Source organism: Cupressus sempervirens, chromosome 10 (assembly GCF_028749045.1).
Source record: "Cupressus sempervirens isolate cs-2001-9-10 chromosome 10, ASM2874904v1, whole genome shotgun sequence".
NCBI classification, from domain to species: domain Eukaryota; kingdom Viridiplantae; phylum Streptophyta; class Pinopsida; order Cupressales; family Cupressaceae; genus Cupressus; species Cupressus sempervirens.
The window spans coordinates 899,344,160-899,369,111 of record NC_143127.1 but is presented as its reverse complement, the minus strand read 5'-3'; the positions used below and the strand labels follow the sequence as shown (position 1 = coordinate 899,369,111).

The window sequence follows — 24,952 nt, the reverse complement described above, 5'->3', positions numbered from 1 at the left end:
AATACATCATTTTAAATATAAATCTTTAAATAAGTACTAAAATATAGATAAATCTTGATTTTCCCAAATATTTTATTTAACTTTACATTTTACTAAAATTTTGAAGTTTTTATAATAATATTCACAAAATTGTTAATTAACTTCAAAAATTGTAATAGTGAAACTTTAAAATTTATGATCAAAGTTATAAAAACATATAGAAGTACATGAATAATAATATTTATAATGCATGTAATATTATTGGCTTGGGATTTTTGCTAATAAAAATAAATATTCATAGCGAGTATAAAGAAAATGCATAAATATTACTCATATATAAAAGGGTAATACAAGAAATGGGTGTCAAATAAAACTTGAACAAACCTAAGTTCTAATTCCTTTTACAATAAAGAAAAATGTCCGAATGGAGAAACTTTATAGTATCCCTATTCTTGGTGACAAATTTGTACTTCTCCTTTTACAAATAACTCCCAACATTGGCTACACAAATCCCAATCACATTGGCCACATCTATACCTTCGCATTTGGTCCCATTTAGTTGTTCTACTAAAATGGCATGAGTTACAATAATAAGATATAAATGATCTTTTATCAATTGTCAAATCATGTTCTGAATGTTTTGGATGGTTTATGATTGTATCTCTGAAATATTTTTTGACCATTTGATTGTATTTTCCTAATGATAAACTTTCCAATAATTCCTTCCTTATTATGACATCCACCTCGTCCATTTTCTCATCATTTATTTTGAAGAGCATTTTCACCATTTCATATCCACTTCTTGTCACCACTCCATTGCTATCTAATACAACTAGCCATCTTTTTTCAATATATAGAAGCTCAGCAAGTAATTTGAGCTCATTATTTATCAAATTTAAGTTACCATCAATTTCTTCACAATAATACTTGCAACGATACCAAAAGGTTACCATGTCCTCAAAAGATAGTTTGGGCCAATGCATTTCTTGTACAGCATCATCATACACATCTTTGAGCATTGCAACATCACAATCTTCTTCAAAAAGAGAGCCAACATATATAATGTGAACATTTCTGTGGACTTGTTTTGATTGTTCTAAGCTGAATTTCATTTTGAGCTTTGAACTTGGAGGCTCAGCATAAAGAAAAATCAATTTATTTTCTATTATTCCCGTGTTCACCTGTAATAATAAAGAAATATAACTCTTATTAATAAAATTTGATGGTATATATAATATAACAAATAAATTGTAATTTATTTAAAAAATCATATAACAATCCAATAAAATAAAATAAAAACTAATTACGTCAATATAACATCTTACCAGATTAGATTTATTGAAGAGAAAACTCAAGCTTGACTTAGTATGCATGATAGATACAATTTTATTAACCTTGCTTTTGGTGAATGGAAAGGCCTCTACACCCCATGACATCATTGCAGACAATGCATTTTGATTTGCAATATTTCCTTCTTCATCAAAAATAATGCAAACTGGATTTTTCCTTTCCACTTTAACCATATTAGGATTGGGAAGAACTGTCCAGCTCATTTTCTGAATAGCCCTTGTGTAAGTACCAAGCCCATATAATTCATTTTTAAGTAGAGGAATCCAGATCATTTCAAAATTGTGGCCTTCACATTTCAGTTCTTTATATATCTGCTCTAACTTTATATACTCAGGCGTATTTAGATCACTCATGAAGATGCCTACCACGTTGCCCTTTAGCTGATCCAACGGTACCTGAAACATTTGTTCTACAACATATTACCTGAATCGTGCAAATGTATAACATTCATTTTAAAGGCAGCTAAAAGTTTTGTTTCCAGTCATATTATACATTGAATTTATCATTTTGCTTCAAATTTATGATTTCTATATTTACACGAAAACAATAATTCTGTAGTATTATTATACAATGAACGTACCTCGTTCAGTCTACCGTCGACGAGGTGATGTGCATTGTTTTCCTTCAATATTCGAATAAAATCAGTAAGCCTGCTTTCATTGGGCAGCCCAGCTGTTTCAGAAGACTTTCCTGAACATATAGATTCTATGAATTCTCCAATTCTATTGGAAATTATTTCTTCTTTATAGGAGCTATCTGAACCCTGGAATATGGCCTCTCCTGAAATGTCATCCTCTCCAAATCTATGCATGAAATCCCCAAATTTGTGTTGTTTATCATCCACCACTACATTCGCCATGCAACAGGCAAGTTTGTTGTCAGCTTTGTAACCGCCACGGTCAAAGAAAATGTAGGTAATGAGATGATGGCGCCTGAGGTCAGTTGAAGCGATGCCACACGATCCTTTTGGCGCCAACTTCAAAATTTGTCGGAGACATTCTTCTTCTTCTTCTTTCTCTTGTTTTGTCATTTCACCCTCCCCCTTTACTCTTTTCACATAAAAAATCCTCAGCCTTCCACTCGTAGAGTCCGTCTTTGCTTTTTCCATGGCCGCCCCAACGAGTCGTTGTAGAAGATGATGATGGTGAAACTCCATGCGCAGAGGGAGGCCGATCACGGCCACTGTCGTATTCTCCTCGAATAACGTCGATGTTGACCGCTCTATCAATTCCTGTGCAGTGCTGTCCCACTCTACGCACTTCCCGCGCAGCAAGCCCCCAGTCGCAGCCCGCTTCCACTCCATGAATTGAAAAGAACAGATACGAAAGATGAGTCATATATGTCTATTTTATATATATGAGAAGAATTGCAATGAGATAAACATGTAAAGATCGGATCCTCCACTTACCACAATATCGTCTTCAGTGATCACGGCCATCGGATAATCGTCCTCCTCCCGAATTTCTTTCCATCTCCCCATCAATCTAACACTTCCTTGAATATCTACATAGTCGCAATGCTGTAAGTTTATTATTTTATCCATTGTTGCGCCGTCCAACTCATAACATCTCGACAAATTCAGCATAGACAAAGATGGCAAAGTTTCAAAATCATCTGACAATGTTTCTAGTTTGTAACACCATTTTATTACTAAAGTGGCTAATCTTTTGAGGTTGCCGAATCCATCTGGAAGGCTCGAGATAAACAAGCCCTTTAAGAACAAGGTCTGCAAGCATGCAAGCTCCCCGAACCCTGAAGGAAGACTCGCAAAGCTGTTACAGTCGAACAAGTATAATTTTTCTAAGGCCGGCAGCGCTTGAAATCCAGGAGGCAACTCCTGCATTTTCGGACAATTGTCCACAGTCATTTCACTCAATAAACTTAGCTTCCCAAAGTCTTCTGGAAGCGCCACGATGTTGCTGCAGTCCCTTATTTCTAATGTTTTCAAACTTTTCAATAACACAAAGCTTTTGGGGAGATTGGATAATGAGTTGCATGATATCAATTCCAGGTGAGAAAGAAACGGCATGTTTCCAAAAGAAGACGGAAGCGACTCTAATTTCAGCAGTGAATGGAGAGTGAGCGACTCTATTGGAAGCTCTGCAAAGCTTTCTGGCAGTATTTTCAAGGAGGTGCATCCAGTCAAGTCCAACGTCTGTAGACAAGATAGACTGCCAATGCGTTGAGGTAGTTCCCTCAAATTCTCACAGTCTGTCAGGCTCAGTTGTTCAAGTGCACTCAGGTTTCCCAGGTCTTCGGGTAAATATTGGAGAAGGGTGCACCCCGATAGCCTCAGACAAGTAATTGAAGATAGCAGCCCAACTTCTTCCGGCAGGGAACCCAACTTTGTGCAGCTTTGCATGCTCAAATACTTCAGTTTCTTGAATTTTCCCATTCCTTGAGGCAAAGATTCCAAGTCACATTTATCCAGAATCAAACGCTCAAGAGCAGCCAGATTACTGATGTTTTTTGGTAGCTGCCCACAACAGTTCAACTGGAAATCTACTAGAGATGCAGGGAGCCCAAATCCCTCTGGCAGTTTCACCAGTTTCTTCGCTTTCACAGTAAATTTCTGTAAAGAACGTAGATTTTGCAATGGAAGTGTTTCAAAGGAATGGGCATACATATCTGGTACATGATGACAGATGATCTTCAGACTCGGTGGAAGCTGCATACAAAAAACAAAACGTCACATAACCATCATTTTTTAAAATGAAGATTTTGGAACAGTACATGTTACTTAAATCCAGCCTGAAAACTAATTGTAACCATGGAAAGGAAGATGGTTACAGCAATTCATATTCATCGCAATAAAAAGACATCACCTTACAGCCGCAAACAATAAGCTGAGACCGTGTTACTCAAATTGCAGTAGGGGTGAATATAAATTAATATACTGGTTATTTCTTTGTATTTAATTTGAAATAATTCTTACCTTATGCAAATTCATGCCTTCCTTCGATCTGTTGAAGAAAGCCTTGAGACCGACCAGGTTTGAAGCATCTTGAAATGGGAAATCAATTGTATCTCCCACACTGAGATATCTCAATTTTTTAAAAGCTTTATTGCAGCGAGGCCCATTGATCTTCACCCAATCTCCGATCAGCAGCACTCTCAACGACTTGCACGTGGCATTTAGAACACTCGCCTCAAGAGAAATTAAGGAGTCGTTCCCAACAAGGGAGATGCCCTTTATATTTCTGAGATCTGCTTCATCATCTTCTATGACTTCTAATAGATCATTGTAATTTGATATCCTCGTTCGCTCGCCTTCTTTCTCCCCCATTAAGCGAAGGACGTCGTGAACAATAACGACGCCCAAGTCACTTTTATTTATTAGCATTTTGCTCTGAAGAGTCCTAACTGTATCATCATCTAGAATCTTACAAACAAGCTCCCAGTCCCAACCGTGGAAAAATTTGCAAATATCAAGAAATGCCTCTTGCTCTTCTTTCATCAACTTATTATAAACAAACAAAAGCTGCTTACTGATGAGATTCTCCTCCTTTGCAAAACCATCGGGATTTCCCTCACGAAGCGCCTTGAGAGCTTCTTTGTAACTCGATAGATTTCTATCATTTCTCAAGTGCTTTCCGAAAACAGACAAGAGTATGGGGACGCCTCTGCATGCGTCTGCAACATCATTGATGCAAGCATTCTCGTGAAAGCCGCCTTTGAAATGTGGATCGGCGTATAAGATTGTTTGTCTCAAGAAGCTTCTTGCCACTTCATCAGAAAAGACTTTCACATCATATTCCTCACAGGTGATATTGAGTTTTGATTTAAGATTTTTCTCTCGTGACGTGATCAATATTCTCAGCTTTGTTTTTGACTTGTCCAAATTCTCCACTGACATATTCTTAGACTTGTTGAACCACAGTAGATCTTCTGGCAGGAGTTGTTGGACATAATTTTTGTCAACAACATTATCAATGAAAAGAAGGCACGATTTATTTTCCATGACATCTTGTAGGCGCTGATGGCCCTCTTCTGTATTTCGCAAATCTTTTTTCCCCCCTCCAAAATCATAAATAATATCCCGTTGGAGCTTCATGATGTGCGATGTTACATCTGCACTTTTATCATCGATTATGACCCTGCAAAATTTGTAGTCTGCACAAATGTGGGGATGGTTCTGATACAAATTCTTAATGACAGAAGCTGCGAGTGTGCTCTTTCCCACACCACCAAAGCCGCATAATACAACGGCCCGTGCTGGCTCCGTGCCTTCAATATCCAACAATTCCTTCACCTTTTCTACTTTTGCTTCAATCCCGACTGTTTTGTTTCATAAAAATCAAGACGATCATATGAGAAAGTGTATTAGCAACCCCTCTTATTTTCAAAGTTCCAAACAAATCAAAGTATAACCTATGTCAAGCCATAAGAATCATAAAAATGAATGCGCTTTTTTTAAGTTCCAAAGAAATCATCCATGTCTAACCTTAAGACTCGTTATAATGAATGCATTTGTTACCTGGCTCAAACTCAATTAGCCGGAGAGGCGATTCCTCGAGACGCGTTCTAGTCCTTCGAAGAACCTCTTTACTGTTTTGAACAAGCTCTGTTGTGTTTTTATGAATATCAAGGTTGACTACCAAGTCCAGAGATGTTCGTATATCTCTTACTCTCTCACTAGTCTTTCCAAGTTGGTCTTGTGTTGTTGCGGCGAGCCAATACCTATATACATGTTGGCACAAAACAAAAGCTACACGTTATTGATATAAAAACTTTTTTGAAAAAGGAATAAAGGCCATAAATGAATATTTGTACAAGGATGCACTATTCTTCTGACAAAATGTACTTTTGACTGTTTTCAGTGGGAATTCACAACACAAAATTTGGAAAAAAAGTTGGTGTTATGAAGAAAATAAAAAATTTGAAAATTTTTACTAAGAGGATAGTCCGTGCATTTGTACACTTGTGTAATTTGAATCTAAAGTTACCGTACAAATGAAATATTTTGAAAGTTGGAGGAGTTAATAAAAGAAATTAAGTTATCAAGAATATGTCTCAACTATAAGTCAAGAGAAGAAACAAATAGAAGGTGGAACATCATGATGAATATCATTAATTTAAACTTTGTTTGCACCAAATGTTAATAATGCTAAGTTTCAAAAAATTTGAATTCAAACTTGATTTTAGAAAAGGATAGTATAAGGAACACATGCTTTGAGTTTTTACAAGGTTTTGGGTAGCGTGGTGTTTATAAATAATCTTTGCATATGAGTGTGTCAAATCATATTTACTGCAGAATTCATAGGGCTTATAATAGTTCTAGATAATTTTGGTCCAACAATTGATGCTCATGTTGGAGTTGTTGCGATGGAAGCTCATGGCATTGTCTCTAAAAAAATGCCCTCACAAATTTGTCTTGAAATTTCACGAGGTATGTCCTCATTTAATGTTGTGTTTCTTATTTGATATTTTGATAAAGCTTGTGCATGGCTAAAGAAAAATAATTTGAAAGGCTATTTTACAAGTAGGATCCCTCCTAAAAGCATATTTTGGAAATAGGTAGAAAAAAAAAGACTCCTTGTAAAGTTCAACTTGACAACATCAAAATCTAGACCAAGGGATTTTTTTATTTCATAATTCTAACCCTTCCCATGTTGAGGCCATCCTCTCTCATGTGCTACAATCTATTTGGTCCTCCTTATTGGTTTTGTAGTCTTGGTCTCAAGGCTTTACTGCCTCAAACAAAAAGAAACTAAGGGTTCCCATGTGGTTGAGTTCCTTGGCATTCCCTTGTCACTTTGGCCTTTCATGCAAATCATAGCTTAGTTTCTTAGCAAGGTGGTTTGTCTTGAAATGATAATTTTTTTTATGCTCATCCTCAAGAGAGGGTTTGTGTTAAGATTTCCCTTTAGTGCAACCTCAAATAGACTATAGAAATTTAGGTGGCTGGTCACACCTTCACTAAGAAGGTTTTTTATTTAAATCTCCCCAACACCTACTATAGGTATCAATCAGGGGACCATAAGATCAAATATTTTCCTTTGGCTATGCTAGGAGTGATATCTCCTCTTACGGAGGTTTGTTCTCAACCTACAAAAATGGAAAAAAGAAAGAATGGACCATTGTGGTTTTGGAAAGAAATAACTTTGTGACTTCATCACAAAAGAAGCTTTTCCATTCAACTTGTCAACTCGTCATTGAGGCTCCAAAGCAAGCTCCTCCTGTCTTGGTGGCTTTCTTGCCAATTTCAAACCCTAGCCAATAAGGGAAGGAGGGGATTAGGAGCTCATCTCCTAGCTACCCTTGCTAAGAGTAACACACAAAAGTGAACCCTTTGGAGAATCTAGAAGAAATTATATAGAGAACAATGCAAAAATGTTGAGAAAATATTCATTCAACATGCTAGGCATAAGACTTACCTAGTTGCATCCATATACATTCAAGTTACAATAAGTGAGCTTAAGGGATTAGTCTTACAGAGCCAAACCTTAGTTTTTTCCTTCTATCTAACTCCATTCTACTTTCCTAATCCTAGATCTCTGCTTATATAGCTAACAAGACCACAAGCCATCCTATTAGCAAAATTATTACGAAATATAGGTCTTGCCCCAAAGGCGAATTCAATCACCTTTCAAACAAGAAAATAAAAATTTATAGGGACAAGGATATGTCCAAACATGATCCAATATGAGTTTCCCAAGTGCATGAAAAGCCATGATGTCAAACAAAACCTCATTCAAGCCGAACCTGCGCATTACTTAAGCATCTAGGAAATCAACATAGCTCAAACAAAGAGTACAATAACTCCTACAAATTGTAGAACTAGATTCTATAGCCTTAGGTAAAGGATCCATGATAGGTCCACACTAAGCAGCTAACTGTACAAAAAGAGAATACATGAACAACAATGACCATTCTCCAAACAACAATAATGAACAATGAAAGGAAATCTTTTCAAGGTTGGTGCCAGATTGTCCAAGCACCCAAGATGCTCTTGCATTAGGTGCTTGAGGTAAACCAAGAAATAATGTCCACGTCAAGAAACTTTGATGCTCTGAGAAGTATCATAATGATCCAACTCAACTTCTATTATCCAAGAACTATCTTCCACAAGATTATTGTCTCACTAAACTAGATACTCTTTGTAATATCCTCCTTTGGTGCTTTTACTAATTTTGGTATCCAAAATCATGTCAAGTACTTTTGTCTTCTTTTCAAGATAATTAGGCTTATGAATTGTTTATTCATTTGATTTATGATACTCAATGATGGCTGAAATATTAAACACACATGATATTCATATCCTTGGGAAATTAAAGCTCAAAAGCATTACTAATGTCATGTTTCTTCAAGATTCTACAAAGTCCAAACTTCTTCATCTTCATCTTACTATGTATGTCAACTTGAAATATGTTCTTCTCTAAGTGTACCATTTCCTCATCTCCAACTTCAAAAGTCGTGTATCTTTGCTTTTTATTTTCTTTGTATTAACAGACTTGATTATTGTCACATATAATGCCTTTTACTTCTTCATACAAATTCTTTAGGAACTTCACAAATTCTTCGATTTTAGCACTATTCTTAACATTAGGATCCAATTTCTTTAAATCACTAGTTCCTTGAGGACTCGAGTCATTTACAATCATAAAAGGAGTCTTCTTAGTACTTCAATTCATGGAATTATTATATGCAAACTCATCTTGTGTCAAAAACAAATGTCATTTACAAGGCCTATCTCCAATCAAACATCCAAAAATGTTACCTAATTTTTGTTTAACAACTTTAGTTTTCCCATCACTTTGTGGATGAAATGTAGAACTAAATTGTAGATAATTATTCATCCTCTTCTAATGGGTCCACCAAAAATTGCCCATAAATTTAGTATCTCTATTTGAAATAGTAGTCTTACACAATCCTTGAAGTCTTACAATATCTCTAAAAAAGAACGCTATGTGTATTGCATTTGATGTCTTCTTACAATGTATGAAATGTATCATTTTTGAAAAAATTGTCAACCACTACAACATAGAAGCATTACTTCTCTAAGTTCTAGGTAATTCCAAAACAAAATCCATACTAATATCTTTCCAAGGCCTGGAAGGAATAGACAAAGGTGTGTATAACTAAACATTTTGACAACATCCTTTTGGAACTTGAGATATTATACAACTCTTTGCCATCTTCTAAACATCCTTACATATTTGCAGCCAAAAGAATCTTTCTAAATGATCTTTATTGCCTTATCAATCCCAAAATGTTTTGCAAGTCCACCACTATGTTTCTTTTTAATGATATTTTCCGTTATAGATCTTATAGGTATACTCAATTGAATTCCTTTAGACAACATGTCTTCTCAACTAAAATAATCACTCAACTTATTTTATTCATTTGCCACAAGGTTATTACAAGCTTTCCAAGGTTATGCAAAATAAGGGTTAGTTTCATACAAGTTCTCCAAATCCTTAAATCTAAGTACTTCAATTCTCATCTCTATCAAAAAACTTCTTATGCTCAATGCATCTACTACTTTATTAGATTGTCCACTCTTATGTTTCAACATTTAAAAAAAAATGCATGTACTCAACCCATTTTATATGTCCTTGATTCAACTTATTCTGACTTCCTAAGTATTGTAAATCTTTATGAATAGTTATAACAAAAATTCTCTAGGAATCAAATAGTCTCTCCATCGCTTCAAAGCTTGAATAATTTCATAGAATTCTTGATCATAGACTAAATATTTCCTTTTAGCATCATTCAATTTCTCACCATACAAATCTATAGGCTTACGTTCTTGACCTAACAATGCCAATGGCATTACCACTAGGATCAAAATCAACTTGATTTTTTTTTATTAAAAATAGGTAAAGCAAGCACATGTAATTGTTTGACCTTCTACATGTTGGATACAATTGATTAATTGTGTATTGTCTTTGATGTTACACAAATATCATATCATTATCAATTAGTATATGTCAAGCTCATTCGGGCACTGAAGACAATTTTCTGTGGCTACCAAGTAATCCAGAGTTTGCGTAGTTCAGAAGGCAGTGTCTATCGAATTCACTCGAGCACCAAAGGAAAGTTTGTGGATGATAAGTGTTAATCAAGCTCACTCAGTTAATAAAGGAAATGTTAGATGGAACTGGTGCTCACCGAGCTCACTCAATTACCAAAGGAATTTGTCAGTATGCAATGTTGACCAAGCCTCACTTGGTTAACATAGGAAAATAGCTTCTAAGTTAGTGTCTACCGAGTTGGGTCGGCTACCAAAGAATTTTCTTATTCTAGCATATTGAGTTTAATTGATTTATCTATTGGTTCTAGCTGACTCAAGAAATGAATATTAGTTACTCTAATTTGTATTCCAGCTGACTTGACAATGTGAATGATATAAGTAGGTCAAGTTGTGCAATAGAGTGTGTGAGTGCAATAATTAAAGATTTGATAAATGCTCAAAGGAGGCAAATAAGAAGATAAGGAGAATGTGTTTGTGGAGCTGAAAAGATACATTCGATCAGGAAGAATCAAGTACAAGCCAGAATAGAGATTGGTAATCAGCAATTTAGTTGCATCAAAATTAGGTTATTTCATTGCTACTCTCTAACCATTGTAGCAATGATCTAAATCTCTTAATAGAGTTGGTTTAATAGACATTTGTAAATCCTCTAACAAGTTGGTAGTTCTATTGAATTGTCTAAAGACGTCTGGCTACTCCTAATAGGGTGATTAAATCTTCTAACAAGGTCACACCTAATAGTGTGTTTTGTAACCTTTGACAGGGTTGGCTCTTGCAGGGCTTACTTTAGAAGAGTGAAAATAGTAACTAGTTGCAATTGGTGGTTTTTTTCAAATTGGGTTTTCACGTTAAATCTTGGTGTCCAATGTGTTCATGATATTTCTTTTCTATGCTTTTAATTAAATTAACGTAATGATAATGACAAATAACCTCTTAAGATCTACAAAGTTAATTCATTACTGAGTATATTCAATATTTACTAAGTTACAACATTTTATGTGTGTAAGAAGTTGGTATAGCTCTGTACCATGTAAGAATTTTTCTTAGAAAAAAATTCACCCAAGATCAAGGAGCACAATCACAAGCACACAGTAGACCAAAGAGTATGATCAATATCAAAATTCTTACTATTATCATAAGCATGTAGAAGCATGTAAAAGCTTGTACATACACACTAGGAGAGCCTATATATAAAGGCCTCTACGATGCATCTAGAATGTGTCTAGAATACATACTAGGAGATAAGCATGACAACTAAGCAGATATCTTCCACAATAAGACGATAAGCACGGTGAGGTGTCTAGAATGTTGTAGACACCATGTGCTCAAATAATTTGCTAACTCCTAAGTGTAGACAACATGTGCATAATTAGAGTGCAAACTCCTGTGTTGTCAACATGACAACTCACACCATTGAAAAAAAAGAACTATAATAAATGGAGTGCTTTAGTCATCGATCATCTAAGAAGTGAGTATAAGGAAGTATTTTCTTATTTATGCTCTAATGAACTGATCTCTAACACTGAAATAAAACCACCTATTTACAGACTTTGGGATATTATTATCCTGAATATGAGTTCTAATACTAAGCGTGTTATTAACAAGCTCATTAACAAGTTCCAAATAAACCAAAGTATAACCTATGTTAAGCCATAAGAATCATAAAAATGAATGTGATTTTTTAAGTTCCAAAGAAATCATCCATGTCTGACCTTAAGTGTCATGTCCCCTTTTCAAATATTTAAAAATAATAATCTTTGCTAAGGCAGCCAGGCCCAAAAAAGGTAAAATTTCGGCAAAAGGGGCTAATCTTTGGAAATCAATGGACTAATAAATAAAATTTATTATTAAAATATGTTTTATTAACCCCTCTTGGACGTGAGTTAGGGTTATGCCCTCTTTTAAGGGATTTGGAGGCATTTTTGGCTCATTCGAGAACTTGATTTTGCTCATTTCTTTGTTGTTCTTAAGAGGCTGCCAAACTTATGGAGAAGGAGACCCAAGAACGGGAGTTTACAAGTGAAATGTCCCTTTTCTGATTTTGTATGATATTTCCAACCTCTAATCAGATCTTTAAGATCAAACAACTAATATCACAAAGATCCGCCAAATTTCTCAAGAAACCCCAAATCGGGTATGCCAGAAATTGTGCCAAAAGCTTCACAGCTTCACCTATTATTAATAAATCTGAAAGTGGACATATTTACAGAAATTTCAGCAGCATAACAACTTACAAAATGACATTTTCAGATCCGTATAGCCTTTACACAATAGTTCTCAAATGTAGGACAAAAACTATGCTCATCAGGCTCCCGAAATTAGCACAAAAATGCCCGGAAACACCACAAAAACACTAATAATCTATCTCAGAAGTTTAATCACGTCCCAATACATGTATTCAGCTCTATTTTAACACCTTAAAGTCTGAAATACAGCAGCAACCCAAACTGATATGAAATACTCAACTGAAAACACCAAACTCATACCAAAAAACACACCCGAAAACCCACAAATCTGCACTGTTCAACACAAAGGCAAACTCTGTATGAGCATGCACATGGAATGGCTTCAAACTCCCGTCCTTAGCTTTCCTGAAAACTTGCAAACTCCCATTCTTGGGTCTCCCTGGAAACCTGCAAACTCCCGTTCTTGGGTCTCCTTCTCCACAAGTTTGGTAGCCTCTGAAGAATAACAAAGAATGAGCAAAAATCAAGTTCTGGTATCTCCCAAAATGCCTCCAAACCCATTAAAAAAGGGCATAACTGTAACTCACGTCCAAGAGAGGTTAATGAAACATATTTTAATAATAATTTTCATTTATTAGTCCAACGGTTTCCAAAGATTAACCCCCTTTTTCTGAAACTTCACTTTCTTGGGCCTGCCTGCCTTAGCAAAGATTATTATTTTTTAATTATTTGAAAAGGGGACATAACAAGTCCTCCCCTACCAAACATTGCTTGTCCTCAAGCAATGGCTGAACAATAAACCAATCAATCCACCTGGATCCCAAATGTAGTCATGAACTATACTACTACCAATTAATACAGGCTCCTGCAATATCCTCGGCAATATGACCAAGAGGAATCCATAATCAAACAGATAATTATAGCTCCACCAAACTCCAAAATCACAACTTCCACAGTCAGAAACCCATGAGGCACAAATTCTTAGAACATCAAGACCCAAGTAAAGTGGACTACCAACACAGTAAATACCATCAATGCATTCCACTGGCCTATACGGAATGTACAATCCAACTCTGCAACAATGGTGAATGCTCCCGAATGAAACTGTACCAAGTATGGAGAATCCACACACTATACAATGCCTGCAGTCAACACAACTCTATGGATCACCGACCACTATCTCATAACCATAACTACCATGCACCCCTGATGGTGAAAAGCCATCACAAGATAAATAGCAAGAATTGGAACCCAAACCAAATTTTCCTGCCATCAACTCCTCAAAACAAGGATCAAATGCTAACTGATGTACATACCTTGCAATATAATGTTGATAAAAAAAACCAACCTTAGTCAACAGCTCACCAGGAACAAGTGATACAACCCACTGTGACTGATCACCAGCTAAGTCAGGAGATGTCATAGCCAAAGGAGTAGAATCAATAACAACACCTGCTGAAGCATCACTCTGAAACTCCTGCTCTAAGTCATGTATTATCAAGCTGTCAATTGTAGAACCTATCGCCATGTAATGCCCATCACAACCCTCATCCTGAGGTGTCAAACTATCCCATAACTGACGACAAGCACTAGGAACCAAAGTACATCTTTGTATCATCATCTCATCAACATGGTCATCAAAGGTCAATTGATGAGTATACCTCATAGTGTAATGCCGATAGAATGCGCCAATCTCAATCAGTGGCTCAGACTGTAATCCAGATGAAACTAACTGCAATTGATCATTAACCATGTTGGAACTAACTACTACCTCCGAAGATATCACCAAGGGAGTAGTATTACTAGCAGGAACCATGCCAACTGCCGACTCACCAACATCAAACATGATCTTTGATACATCTCTAGTCTCCGTGCCTTCAATACTAGAGGCCACCACCCTGTCAGGCATACAACAATCTGCTACAACACCCAACTCAACTAAACCTGACTCTAGTGGGAATGAACCTAATATGCCAATGTTAGTATCAAGGATGGATGCATCTCCATCTCCATTGTCTCTGACAATCTCAGCCATGGACATCCTCGGATCACCAAACACCACAGCTTGTGACTATATAGAATCAGGTAAAGACTGTAGTTGCTCTAACTCCATGGTCACCTTAGCCAAATGAAACTGTGACTCCTTGAAAGCCAACTATGTACTCTCAAGAATCTCAGAAGTCACCTCAAGCTGCTTAGTAAGCTCACTCACCTCATCTTCCTTGGCCAACAATGCATCATATGCTGTACTGCCCCACTCCATAAGATAATCTCTGTTAGCTACCAACTGCATATAATTTTGTCTCAAAATCCAAATAGCCTCCCATAAAGAGTGGATCTCTGTCAAGGAAAGATAACTGCCTTCCTACTCATCACTAGTAGGAGAACCCAATCCATAAACTGCTAACAACTGACGAGTAGCATCGAAATGCTGGCAAGTGATAGCAATGTCTCGGTCACTAACTCTCAACTGATTAGACACATGATGGCGCTGGCTTGACTGTCTCCTACAAACCTCCTCTGATGCATTGTCTAAAAGAGTATCCTCAAAGTTACTAGTCTCTAGAGTATTACCATCCATATCGTGTGAATCAAATCTAAAGCTCATATCAACATACGGAGTATCAAAAACATTAGCATTGCTGTCCAACTCCTCTATACCCAAGGAAACTAAGTCTTCAAAACTGCCCACTACATCCTCCTAGATGTCATCAATGCCAATATGATCCTGGGACTCATCTATGCACACTGCCAAATATGAAATATTATCAACACATTCTAGCAAGTATGGTCGACTAGATATATGAACAAAGCCCAACATCGGTGTATAAAAACTAATACCAACATCAGACAAGATATTGGCACAAGAAAAGACAACACCGTGTAATCTGCTAATCAACTCCATGATAGCACCCAAAAAAACACTGCTAACAAAAAGTGTTAAAGATCTCCAGTCAACTGAATCCCAAACACCAATATAACAATCTCGAGTCCATATCCGTAAACTAGAATCAACTGGTAACTCAAGCAAACTCCTCACCTGAGTAATATGACCAATACCAACTAACTCCACATACCTATCATGATGAGATAATGAAGTCACAATACTATCTTTGTTCACCTTCAACTGGCTGGACAAATCATGTGAAGTACTACCAGCCTCAACCTCATGTGATGAAGCATCTAACTGTGCCTGGTACTCTTTCTCAGCAAACTCATGAATGCTCAATGTCTGCTCATCTCTACCAGGTATCTCACCATCCTGTACAACAACATCCTCATAATCATCATCTAAACCCACTAGACTATAGTCACTGCCTGTTGTAACTATACCACCTGAATACCTGTGGCATCGCCCTTTGACGACCTGTAAACAATTGTCTCAATCTGAGTATCAAGTTGACCGTTACTATCAATCTGTGTAATATCCTTTCCCACCACCTCATGTGGCAGAGTAGAATCTGAGACCTCTACCTAGCTATCAGTTAGTTTCTCAAACTCCTCATGCAACTTCTTGGGAATTGTGTCATCTGTCCTGTGAGAAAATATGCCAAATAGAAATCCAGTCAACTTATCCACCTTAGCTGGGTCAGAAAACATGTCATTCATTATACAGTGGTGCTTAATCAACTGTTCAGACATGTCATGGCTTATTTTCATAAGTTTATCTCGAATGTCTAAATAACCATCCTTTCTACTATTTTGACTCTAGATATCAATTGTCCAAGATCGTGTCCTCTGAGACTCTGTACTATACCTGTCCATTCTGGATAAAGTAGAGTGTAACCCCAATAGGATATAACTTCTTCAAATACCAAGAACTAACATGCAAATGATTAGAAGTAGCATGCAACCGTAGATTTTGACATGCAAGTGATTAGAAGCAACATGCAACCACCAAATTATGATATGCAAGATCTGGGTAGTTGTCAAAAATGACATGCAAGATCTGGGTAGTTGTCAAAACTGACATGCAAGATCTGGGTAGTTGTCAAAACTGACATGCAAACTTCTACAACCAGCAAATTCACTAAGAACTAACATGAAAATTATTAGAAGTAGCATGAAACCATAGATTTTGACATGCAACTGATTAGAAGCAACATGCAACCACAAAATTATGACATGCAAGATCTGGATAGTTGTCAAAAATGACATGCAAGATCTAGGTAGTTGTCAAAACTGACATGCAAACTTCTACAACCAGAAAATTCACTAAGAACTAACATGAAAATGATTAGAAGTAGCATGCAACCATAAATTTTGGCATGCATCTGATTAGAAGCAACATGCAATCATAAATTATGACATGCAAGATCTGGGTAGTTGTCAAAACTGACATGCAAGCTTCTACAAACCCTCAGGCTGGCAAGATCATAGCTCTGATACCACTCAAATGTCCCTTTTCTGATTTTGTATGATATTTCCAACCTCTAATCAGATCTTTAAGATCAAACAACTAATATCACAAAGATCCGCCAAATTTCTCAAGAAACCCCAAATCGGGTATGCTAGAAATTGTGCCAAAAGCTTCATAGCTTCACCTATTATTAATAAATCTGAAAGTGGACATTTTTACAGAAATTTCAGCAGCATAAAAGCCTACAAAATGACATTTTAAGATCCGTATAGCCTTTACACAACAGTTCTCAAATGTAGGACAAAAACTATGCTCATCAGTCTCCCGAAATTAGCACAAAAATGCCCGGAAACACCACAAAAACACTAATAATCTATCTCAGAAGTTTAATCACATCCCAATACATGTATTCAGCTCTATTTTAACACCTTAAAGTCTGAAATACAGCAGCAACCCAAACTGATATGAAATACTCAACTAAAAACACCAAACTCATACCAAAAAACACACCCGAAAACCCACAGATCTGCACTGTTCAGCACAAAGGCAAACTCTGTATGAGCATGCACATGGAATGGCTTCAAACTCCCATCCTTAGCCTTCTTGGAAACCTGCAAACTCCCGTTCTTGGGTCTCCCTGGAAACCTGCAAACTCCCGTTCTTGGGTCTCCTCCATAGGTTTGGCAGCCTTTGAAGAATAACAAAGAATGAGCAAAAATCAAGTTCTGGTATCTCCCAAAATGCCTCCAAACCCATTAAAAAAGGGCATAACTATAAATCACATCCAAGAGAGGTTAATGAAACATATTTTAATAATAATTTTCATTTATTAGTCCAATGGTTTCCAAAGATTAACCCCCTTTTTCTGAAACTTCACTTTCTTGGGCCTGCTTGCCTTAGCAAAGATTATTATTTTTTAATTATTTGAAAAGGGGACATGACAACAAGTTTCCAGGAAGGCTAAGGACAGGAGTTTAAAGCCATTCCATGTGCATGCTGATGCAGAGTTTGCCTTTGTGCTGAACAGTGCAGATTTGTGGATTTTCGGGTGTGTTTTTTGTAAGAGTTTGGTGTTTCCGGTTGAGTATTCCATATCAGTTTGGGTTGCTGCTGTATTTTAGACTTTTAGATGTTAAAATAGAGCTAAATATATGTACTTAGTCATGATTATACTTCTGTGATAGATTATTAGTGTTTTTGTGGTGTTTCTGAGCTATTCTGTGTTGTTTTTGGGAGCTCGATGAGCATTGTTTTTATCCTCCGTTTGGGAGTTGTTGTGTAAATGTTATACAGATCTGAAAATGTCATTTTGTAGGATGTTATTGTAGACACCTAAAAACCTTTAGAAAATAAAGTATTTTTATTTTCTGAAAAATTCCTGATGACATCATCATTTATTAATTAATTAATTATTTAATTAATTAATTTATTTTTATGCCATTAAATCCCCTTATCTTAATTAAAAATATTTAATTAAGGAATCCCTCCCAAAAATGTTTAAATCTTATTTAAACATTATTTCCTTATTTATTAATTATTTAATTAATAAATTGACCAAAAAACCCAAAATAAATTAAAAAATTATTTTTTGCCCAAAACTCGGCCAATTTCCTTAAGACCACTAACCTCTTCCAAAATCTTCTAATCCTTCTTTAATTTTGATTAAAAGCTAATCCCATCATTTCCTACCCCTAATCCCAACTCAAAATATTTAATTAAGATTAAATATTAATCCTCATGTTTATTAAAAAAAATTTAATAAATATCTCCTCAACCCAAACCCTTGAAATAAATAAAACTTTATTTATTTCCTAAGAATCTAATTTATCCTCATCCTAAGAAGTTCTAGACTCTTCTAGAAAGTCTTCATCCTCATCCTAGGAAGTTCTAGACTATTCTAGAAAGTCTTTATCCCCATCCAAAGTCTAGACTCTTCTAGAAGATGTCTTTAAACCTAATCCTAATCCCCTCCTAACCTTGTCACATTCTCTAAACATGGGTTAAGACTTACTAACCCAAGCCAAAGTTAACAAATATCTCCTCCTTCACCCACCCTCATTAAATGCCATCCACTTGCCTATCCCTAAGCTAATCCTAAACCATCCTAATCCATCCTCTAATCATTTGCACAATCCTAAGCAAGCTTAAAACCTTCCTAATCAAGTCCAAGTCGAAATTCCTCTCATCTCCTTCAAAATATCCCAACCATAAAACTTTATGAAGCCCACTAGACCATAAATGACTCTTCCAAGCTCTTTTATTACTCTTACAAGCCATTATGAGGGTCTTTATGAAGATTTTATCCCTTGAACCTCCTTTGTTGACTCATCCTTCCCCTTTCCTCCATCCTCTCACCCTATGACATGTGTCACTCCTTGATTGGCTATAAAGAAGCACAATCCATGTGCTCTCCTCTCATGCAATCTGAGCCCTCCATGAGTTTTTCCCCATCCTTGCATCCTAGCCCTTGATCCCTCAAGCCCTTTGCCTATTTAAGGAATCCTCTCCCAAGCCATTTTGACACAATCCATGAAGTAAAGTCATAATGTCATTTTAAGAAGCCATTTTACATCAAAACCATACACTCACACCCAAATTCCAACTCCATTTGAAGCCCTTTTTGAAGCATAAAACTTGAGCATACATCCTATCTATTTAGACAAAGCTACTCAACATGAGAGCTTCTCATTGAGAGAGCCCATTAATGGCTCATATTCTCAATTGAGAGCTCATCTTAGTCTATCTTGAAGTTTATGAATTTTGTTTAGTTTGTAGAAGCTTTATTTAAATTTGGTTTCTATTAGCATACTAACATTGCTCATATACATTTTGGCACGCCCAGTGGGACCCCGCATGGTTCATCTTCATTAGCTTTTTTAGTCAAGTTTTGTATGTCATTTGCTAATTTTGGCTAATTTCGCTTGTTTTTGTGATTGGTAGGATTGTATAAATTGGTTTTGTAGGTTCACATGAGCATCAAAAAGATAAAGGAACTCATAATCTATCTCATAGTTTTTGTAGATTTTTCAAGCTTATAGGTGGATAAAGAACTTGGAATTCTTCTTCCTCTTCTTGTCTATATTCTTCTTATTCCATCTACTACTTCTTCTTCTTCTTGTGGGAGATCTTGGCCATTTTTTTTTTAAGGAAGCAAAATCATACACACTTCTTTTTAGTGCTTAAAATGAACCCCCAAATCATACTTAAATCCATTAAAAAATTAAAAATTTGCAAAAAAGAAAAAATCTTTTAACAAGTGAAACTAAACCAATCCAATCATTTGCATCCTTGCAACATCAAGGTTTTAGATGCATTCATGCAAAGTTAAAAACACTTCATTTTTGGGAATTTAAAAAGAACTTCAACTTTCCATTTCAAAAGGTTCAAAATCAACTCTAAGTGCACACTAAAATCTAAATCAAACTCAAAGCATCAATCAAGGATAAAATGAACCTCATTTGCAAATATTTTAAAGTTCTTTTAAAAATCTCATGAAAACTAAGAGTCCTAAATGGTTGCCAAAAATTGTCCTAAAAGCTTTGTTATTTGTTCCAAACAAATGTCTTGTTGCAAAATCTTAAATGTTTCTTAGGTTTTTCATGCATCAAAACAATCTAGGAATATCATTTTTGGGCTTAAAATATGCAAACTAGAACACAAAATCTTGAATGAAAACCAAAGTCCAAAGAGTCATTTTCACTTTTGAGTTCAAAACAATCTTGAATGATCTAAGGTTAAAACAAAACACTTCAAAGTTCTTAAAATAACATACAAAATCTCAATCTTGAATGCTCAAAGGAAAAAACTTGAATGTTTAATCACTTGTCTTTGAATGCATGTTGCTAAAATCACTTTTGAGTGCTATGGATTAAAATCAAGTTTGCTTTTTTTATAAATGCATGATTAAAACAACAAATCCAATCTTGAATGCCATAGATCAAATAATCATCTTTTGGAGCATAAAAAGAATCCACATTTTTTAAATCTTCTAAGTTATAAAAACTAATAAAGACGCTTTGAGTAAGTTTGTATTTGGACTCACCCTCTTTAATCACCCATCTATTTAACCATTAATTGCAATCTCAGCGCCATCTATGGGGATGGGTCTACCTAAGAGGGTGTTAAGTGCTCCACAAAGATCAAACTCCACTCACTTGGGTCTTTAGTGGTTTTTTTAAGTTGGAAAAATCCTTGAATGCGCATTAATCTCGCTCACACTTCATTTGGGCATAAAAATTGGACAAATCTTGACGTAGAGAGCCTCCGGGCGCGCGCTTGAAATCGAATCTCACACACCTTTGTTTTGAGCTTAAAACAAAATCACACCAACTCTTGAATGCCTTAAAGGAAATTAATTAATACTTGACATGGAGGGCCTCTGGGTGCGCGGGTTTACTTTTTTGTTGACCCTAACTCTTCTTCTTGTATTCATTCTTCGCTCAATTTTACTTTTGTTAAACGCTTCATGTTGGAATTGAACATTGTCTCTTAAACATGAGTGCTTGCAAAGTCTAGATCAACACACATAAGAGTCAGTTGGTAAAAGAACAAGTGTGTTTTTTAGCCCAAGGTCATCCAAGTCTTCTCTCCCCTTGTCGCCTTTCGAGGCCATCTCGGGTGCATAAGATTAGGATCCAAAACCTTGTTTCTCTTTTTAGGAGGCCTGCTTGGGGATTTCATCACCCCTTGGGACAACCTCAACTCTAGCGTTCTAGTGGAGTATAAAGATTGGGAGGTGAATCCAAAGACACCTCTCTTGGAATCAAGAGTTTTTCACTCGGGCTAAGCCTCAAGGAACTTTATACCCTTGAGAAGTGAAAGAGGAGAAGTGGGTTACCGCTCCTCTCGGTTGTGTGACATCTTTTTGCTTTCATCTACAGATTTGGGCCTCACGTACCTTGCGTATATCGATGACTCCCTAGCTATAACAAATTTCATCCTTGTAGAAAGCTTCCTAGGATGTTGGTGTGTTTAACGTGCTTGCTCCAAAATTTTGTCTTTTTGTTTGTTCATAGCTTTTGAATGAATGTTTGCCAACTTTGGTCAAAATCCCAAAAAAGCAAAAATCTCCCAACTCAAGGCATAATTAGCGTAGTCACTGCCTCATCAGAAAATCATCCAAGCTCCCTTGTTGCAACCGAATCTATCTAGTTCCTTGCTTTAGAACAATCCCAAATCCAAAGTCTCTCCAAATCACTCCCCCCAGCCAGCTAGCAACCCAATCCAAAATCACACCCAAGCCTTTAGAGAGTTGTTGTCATTCTGCTAGAATTTTCTATCCAATCAATCCGACCAATCCACCAGCCTCACCAAGGTTATCCCTTGGACAGAGCTTTGTCTAGGGTAATCTAGCTTTGTCACTTGTTATCCCTCATCACCTTGAGCTAAAGGTTGGGATCCACAAGTGGTCAATCTCGTGTCATGCCCATAGGATCATTAGTCTATCCTTAAGTTGACATAATCTCCACCAATCCAACACATAGGAAAGCAAAACTCTCACTTTTTGATAGCATGCCCTTGAAGTCTTCCATCCACAGGAATGCCAAAAATCTCTAGCCAATCCTCCTTAGGTCTGTCATACAGCTTTGACTCTCCCTAGGAAATCCTTCATCAGCCAATCCAAAATCTATGCTTAATCCAAATCCAACAATGAGCTTCCGTGTTCATCCATATGCAAGACCCCATCCCCATCCGACTCATCATCAAAACATGAAATCCCAAAGCTATCATGATGTGTTTGGTCGTATTGTCCTTGCTCCCACCACCTCCTATTCCAATGATGATGAAAATCTTGTTGACTATGACTGGTATATTGAAAGCCTTAGAAACATTCCCCCAAGCATCCCACAAAATCCATGCATTCTTCCAAACTATCTAGTCATTCCATCTGATATCCCAGCTTCTCCTCCATCACCCAATCAACCAAGCTTCCAATCTTCCACCCCCATCACACTAGCTATTCCTATCAATCCACCTCCACCTCTGACACACGAGTCTCCAAGGAATCTCCTAGAGGAAATACAAGAAAAGTCGCCTCCAACAGTCAATAAGCCATGTCATCTAATCCAACCATGTGAAGTAGTTAGTGATGAAGCTTCCCCATCTATAATATCACCTCCATCTCCCAAAGCTATCATTGCCATACCGTCCATCAAATTGCTTAAAATCCTTCCACTTCCCACAAGCATCAAAATCCCACCACCTGTCAAATCCCTCCAAATCCTATCCACATCACCTCCTAGCATTTCCCAAATCTCCCGTAATAACCCTTATGCATCCATCTTCTACTCACCCATCTGCACTACTGAATCTCCCATCTATCCATCCACTACCTTTGAAGAGTCTATCCCTTTAGCTCCTATCGCACCAGCCACTCCAAACCAATCCTATCAAGATCCTTCCCAAAAGCATGTTGACATCCCCCAAAGCATAAACAAAGATATCATCGTACCATGTCTTCCATCCATAGTGTAGTCACTACCCCTCCATCTCCAAAACCTCAAGCCATACCTCCTCTACTACAAGATATCTTTTCATCCCATCAGCTAAATCAAGATCCTATCCTACCATCTCCTCCACTCCATGCTTCCATCTTACCACTTGTCCAAGCTATTTCACCATCTATAATATACCCTCTTGGTTCACTTACATTCATCCATAGTGGCCTCCTCTCAGCAGAAGAATTAAGAATAGTATCTCCCTATTGCAATACATCTAATAAAGCACTTCCACCATTTTCTGCAAGCAAAAAGTATCCTCAGCGAGTTCAAATGCTCAACCGATGGCATTATCAAGGTCAAGGTTTAGGACCACAAGAGCAAGGAATCAGAAAGCCTATTATTGCACAAAAAAATCTAGGATTTCATGGTCTTGGATATGTATCCAAAGGCTCACCATCTAAAGGTGTTGGTACACCACACCCCCAAACCAAGTCTATCTCCAAACCCCCCATGCCAGCCTCCCATCACTCCTTCAAGAAATCTTATGTCATCCCCCCTCCACCATCTTTGCAAACTAAAACAACCTACCATATCCCCCCTTCATCCGCTAAATCCATTTTGGGTCCCTATGTCCCAAAATCTACCATCCTCCATCCTCCTATCAGCCATCATTCAAATCCTATTCCCTCCATTCCTATGCAAGATCAGAAAAGGCACATATCGAGGCACATCATCCATCATCATCCCCCTACACGCTCTCCCATATCCTCTCCATCTCACAAAGCTTCTCCTAACCATCTTCCCAAAGCTTACCACAGCAATGTAAATGACAACTTCAAAATGCATAAAGCTAAAAATCCACATCCTAGGCAATCATATGTCTATTCTAAAAGACATACTCCAAAAAGGAAAAATCCAATCAAAGAATGCAAAATAATGCAAACGCCTATGAAAAGAAAATCCAAAACCATGTGGATCCCAAAGAAAAAAGTTGAAACCCAATGCATAATGGCATCCATCATTGCTAATCCCCCATCCAGTGACTCGTGTCCCCCATCTCTTAACTCCATCTTGGGTGCCTATATCCCCAAGCGCGCTTCCACAAATCCACCATCAAGCGTGCATCTACCATCTATCCCTCATATGCTCTTTTCACACCTATCCCAACATGTGCCAATGTTGATCCTGCAAGCATCCCCATCTCATGCTCCTTTCTAGCCTTTTCATCCCTCCATCTCCTACCATCAATCCCATCTAATCCAATCTATTGCATAAATCACACATCCGGTGTACCAACAGCTAGCAAAAAAATTGAACATTCCAACAGCCAGTGAAAAACCCCAAAAAATCCAAAAATAGCTGAAGAAAGCCAAAGTCATTCTAGCTAAGTCCAAAGTCAAAAAGTCAAAAAAATAAAGAAAAATAAAGCATCCACTAGTGAAAACTTGGCAATTCAAGTGCCTTGGACAAGTACCATGATGAAAACTTGGCAAACAAGTGTCATGTGTAATCCCGCCATCTCCAGCTTAGCCTATCACCCTCATGCTTTTGGTCATCTCTTGATATCCAACTCCATCTTCCAATCTATCCACCTATCCTCCACCCTCTAGGTTCCATCTCACACCATCCACTTATCTCCTGCAGCTTCAACCAACCATCA

General features: G+C 36.9%; 1 protein-coding gene across 2 annotated transcripts in view; it reads right to left on the bottom strand.

Moving 5' to 3' along the window:
- Positions 1–286: 286 nt before the first annotated feature.
- The window catches only part of LOC149536903 (uncharacterized), a 60,199-nt gene continuing 35,533 nt past the window's right edge, over positions 287–24,952 (bottom strand). Inside the window, exons 4-9 of one of the 2 annotated variants that reach the window (XR_016357341.1) lie at positions 5,807–6,009; positions 4,265–5,607; positions 2,734–3,997; positions 1,910–2,626; positions 1,305–1,724; positions 287–1,160 (exon numbers count right to left, since the gene is read on the bottom strand). Coding sequence is in view for 1 of the 2 variants with exons in the window: in XM_089805573.1 (XP_089661699.1) it covers positions 426–1,160; positions 1,305–1,724; positions 1,910–2,626; positions 2,738–3,997; positions 4,265–5,607; positions 5,807–6,009 (4,678 nt within the window). In the remaining variant the exon portion in view is untranslated. The remainder of the gene's footprint in view (positions 1,161–1,304; positions 1,725–1,909; positions 2,627–2,733; positions 3,998–4,264; positions 5,608–5,806; positions 6,010–24,952) is intronic. The other variant, XM_089805573.1, reaches the window with a different exon arrangement.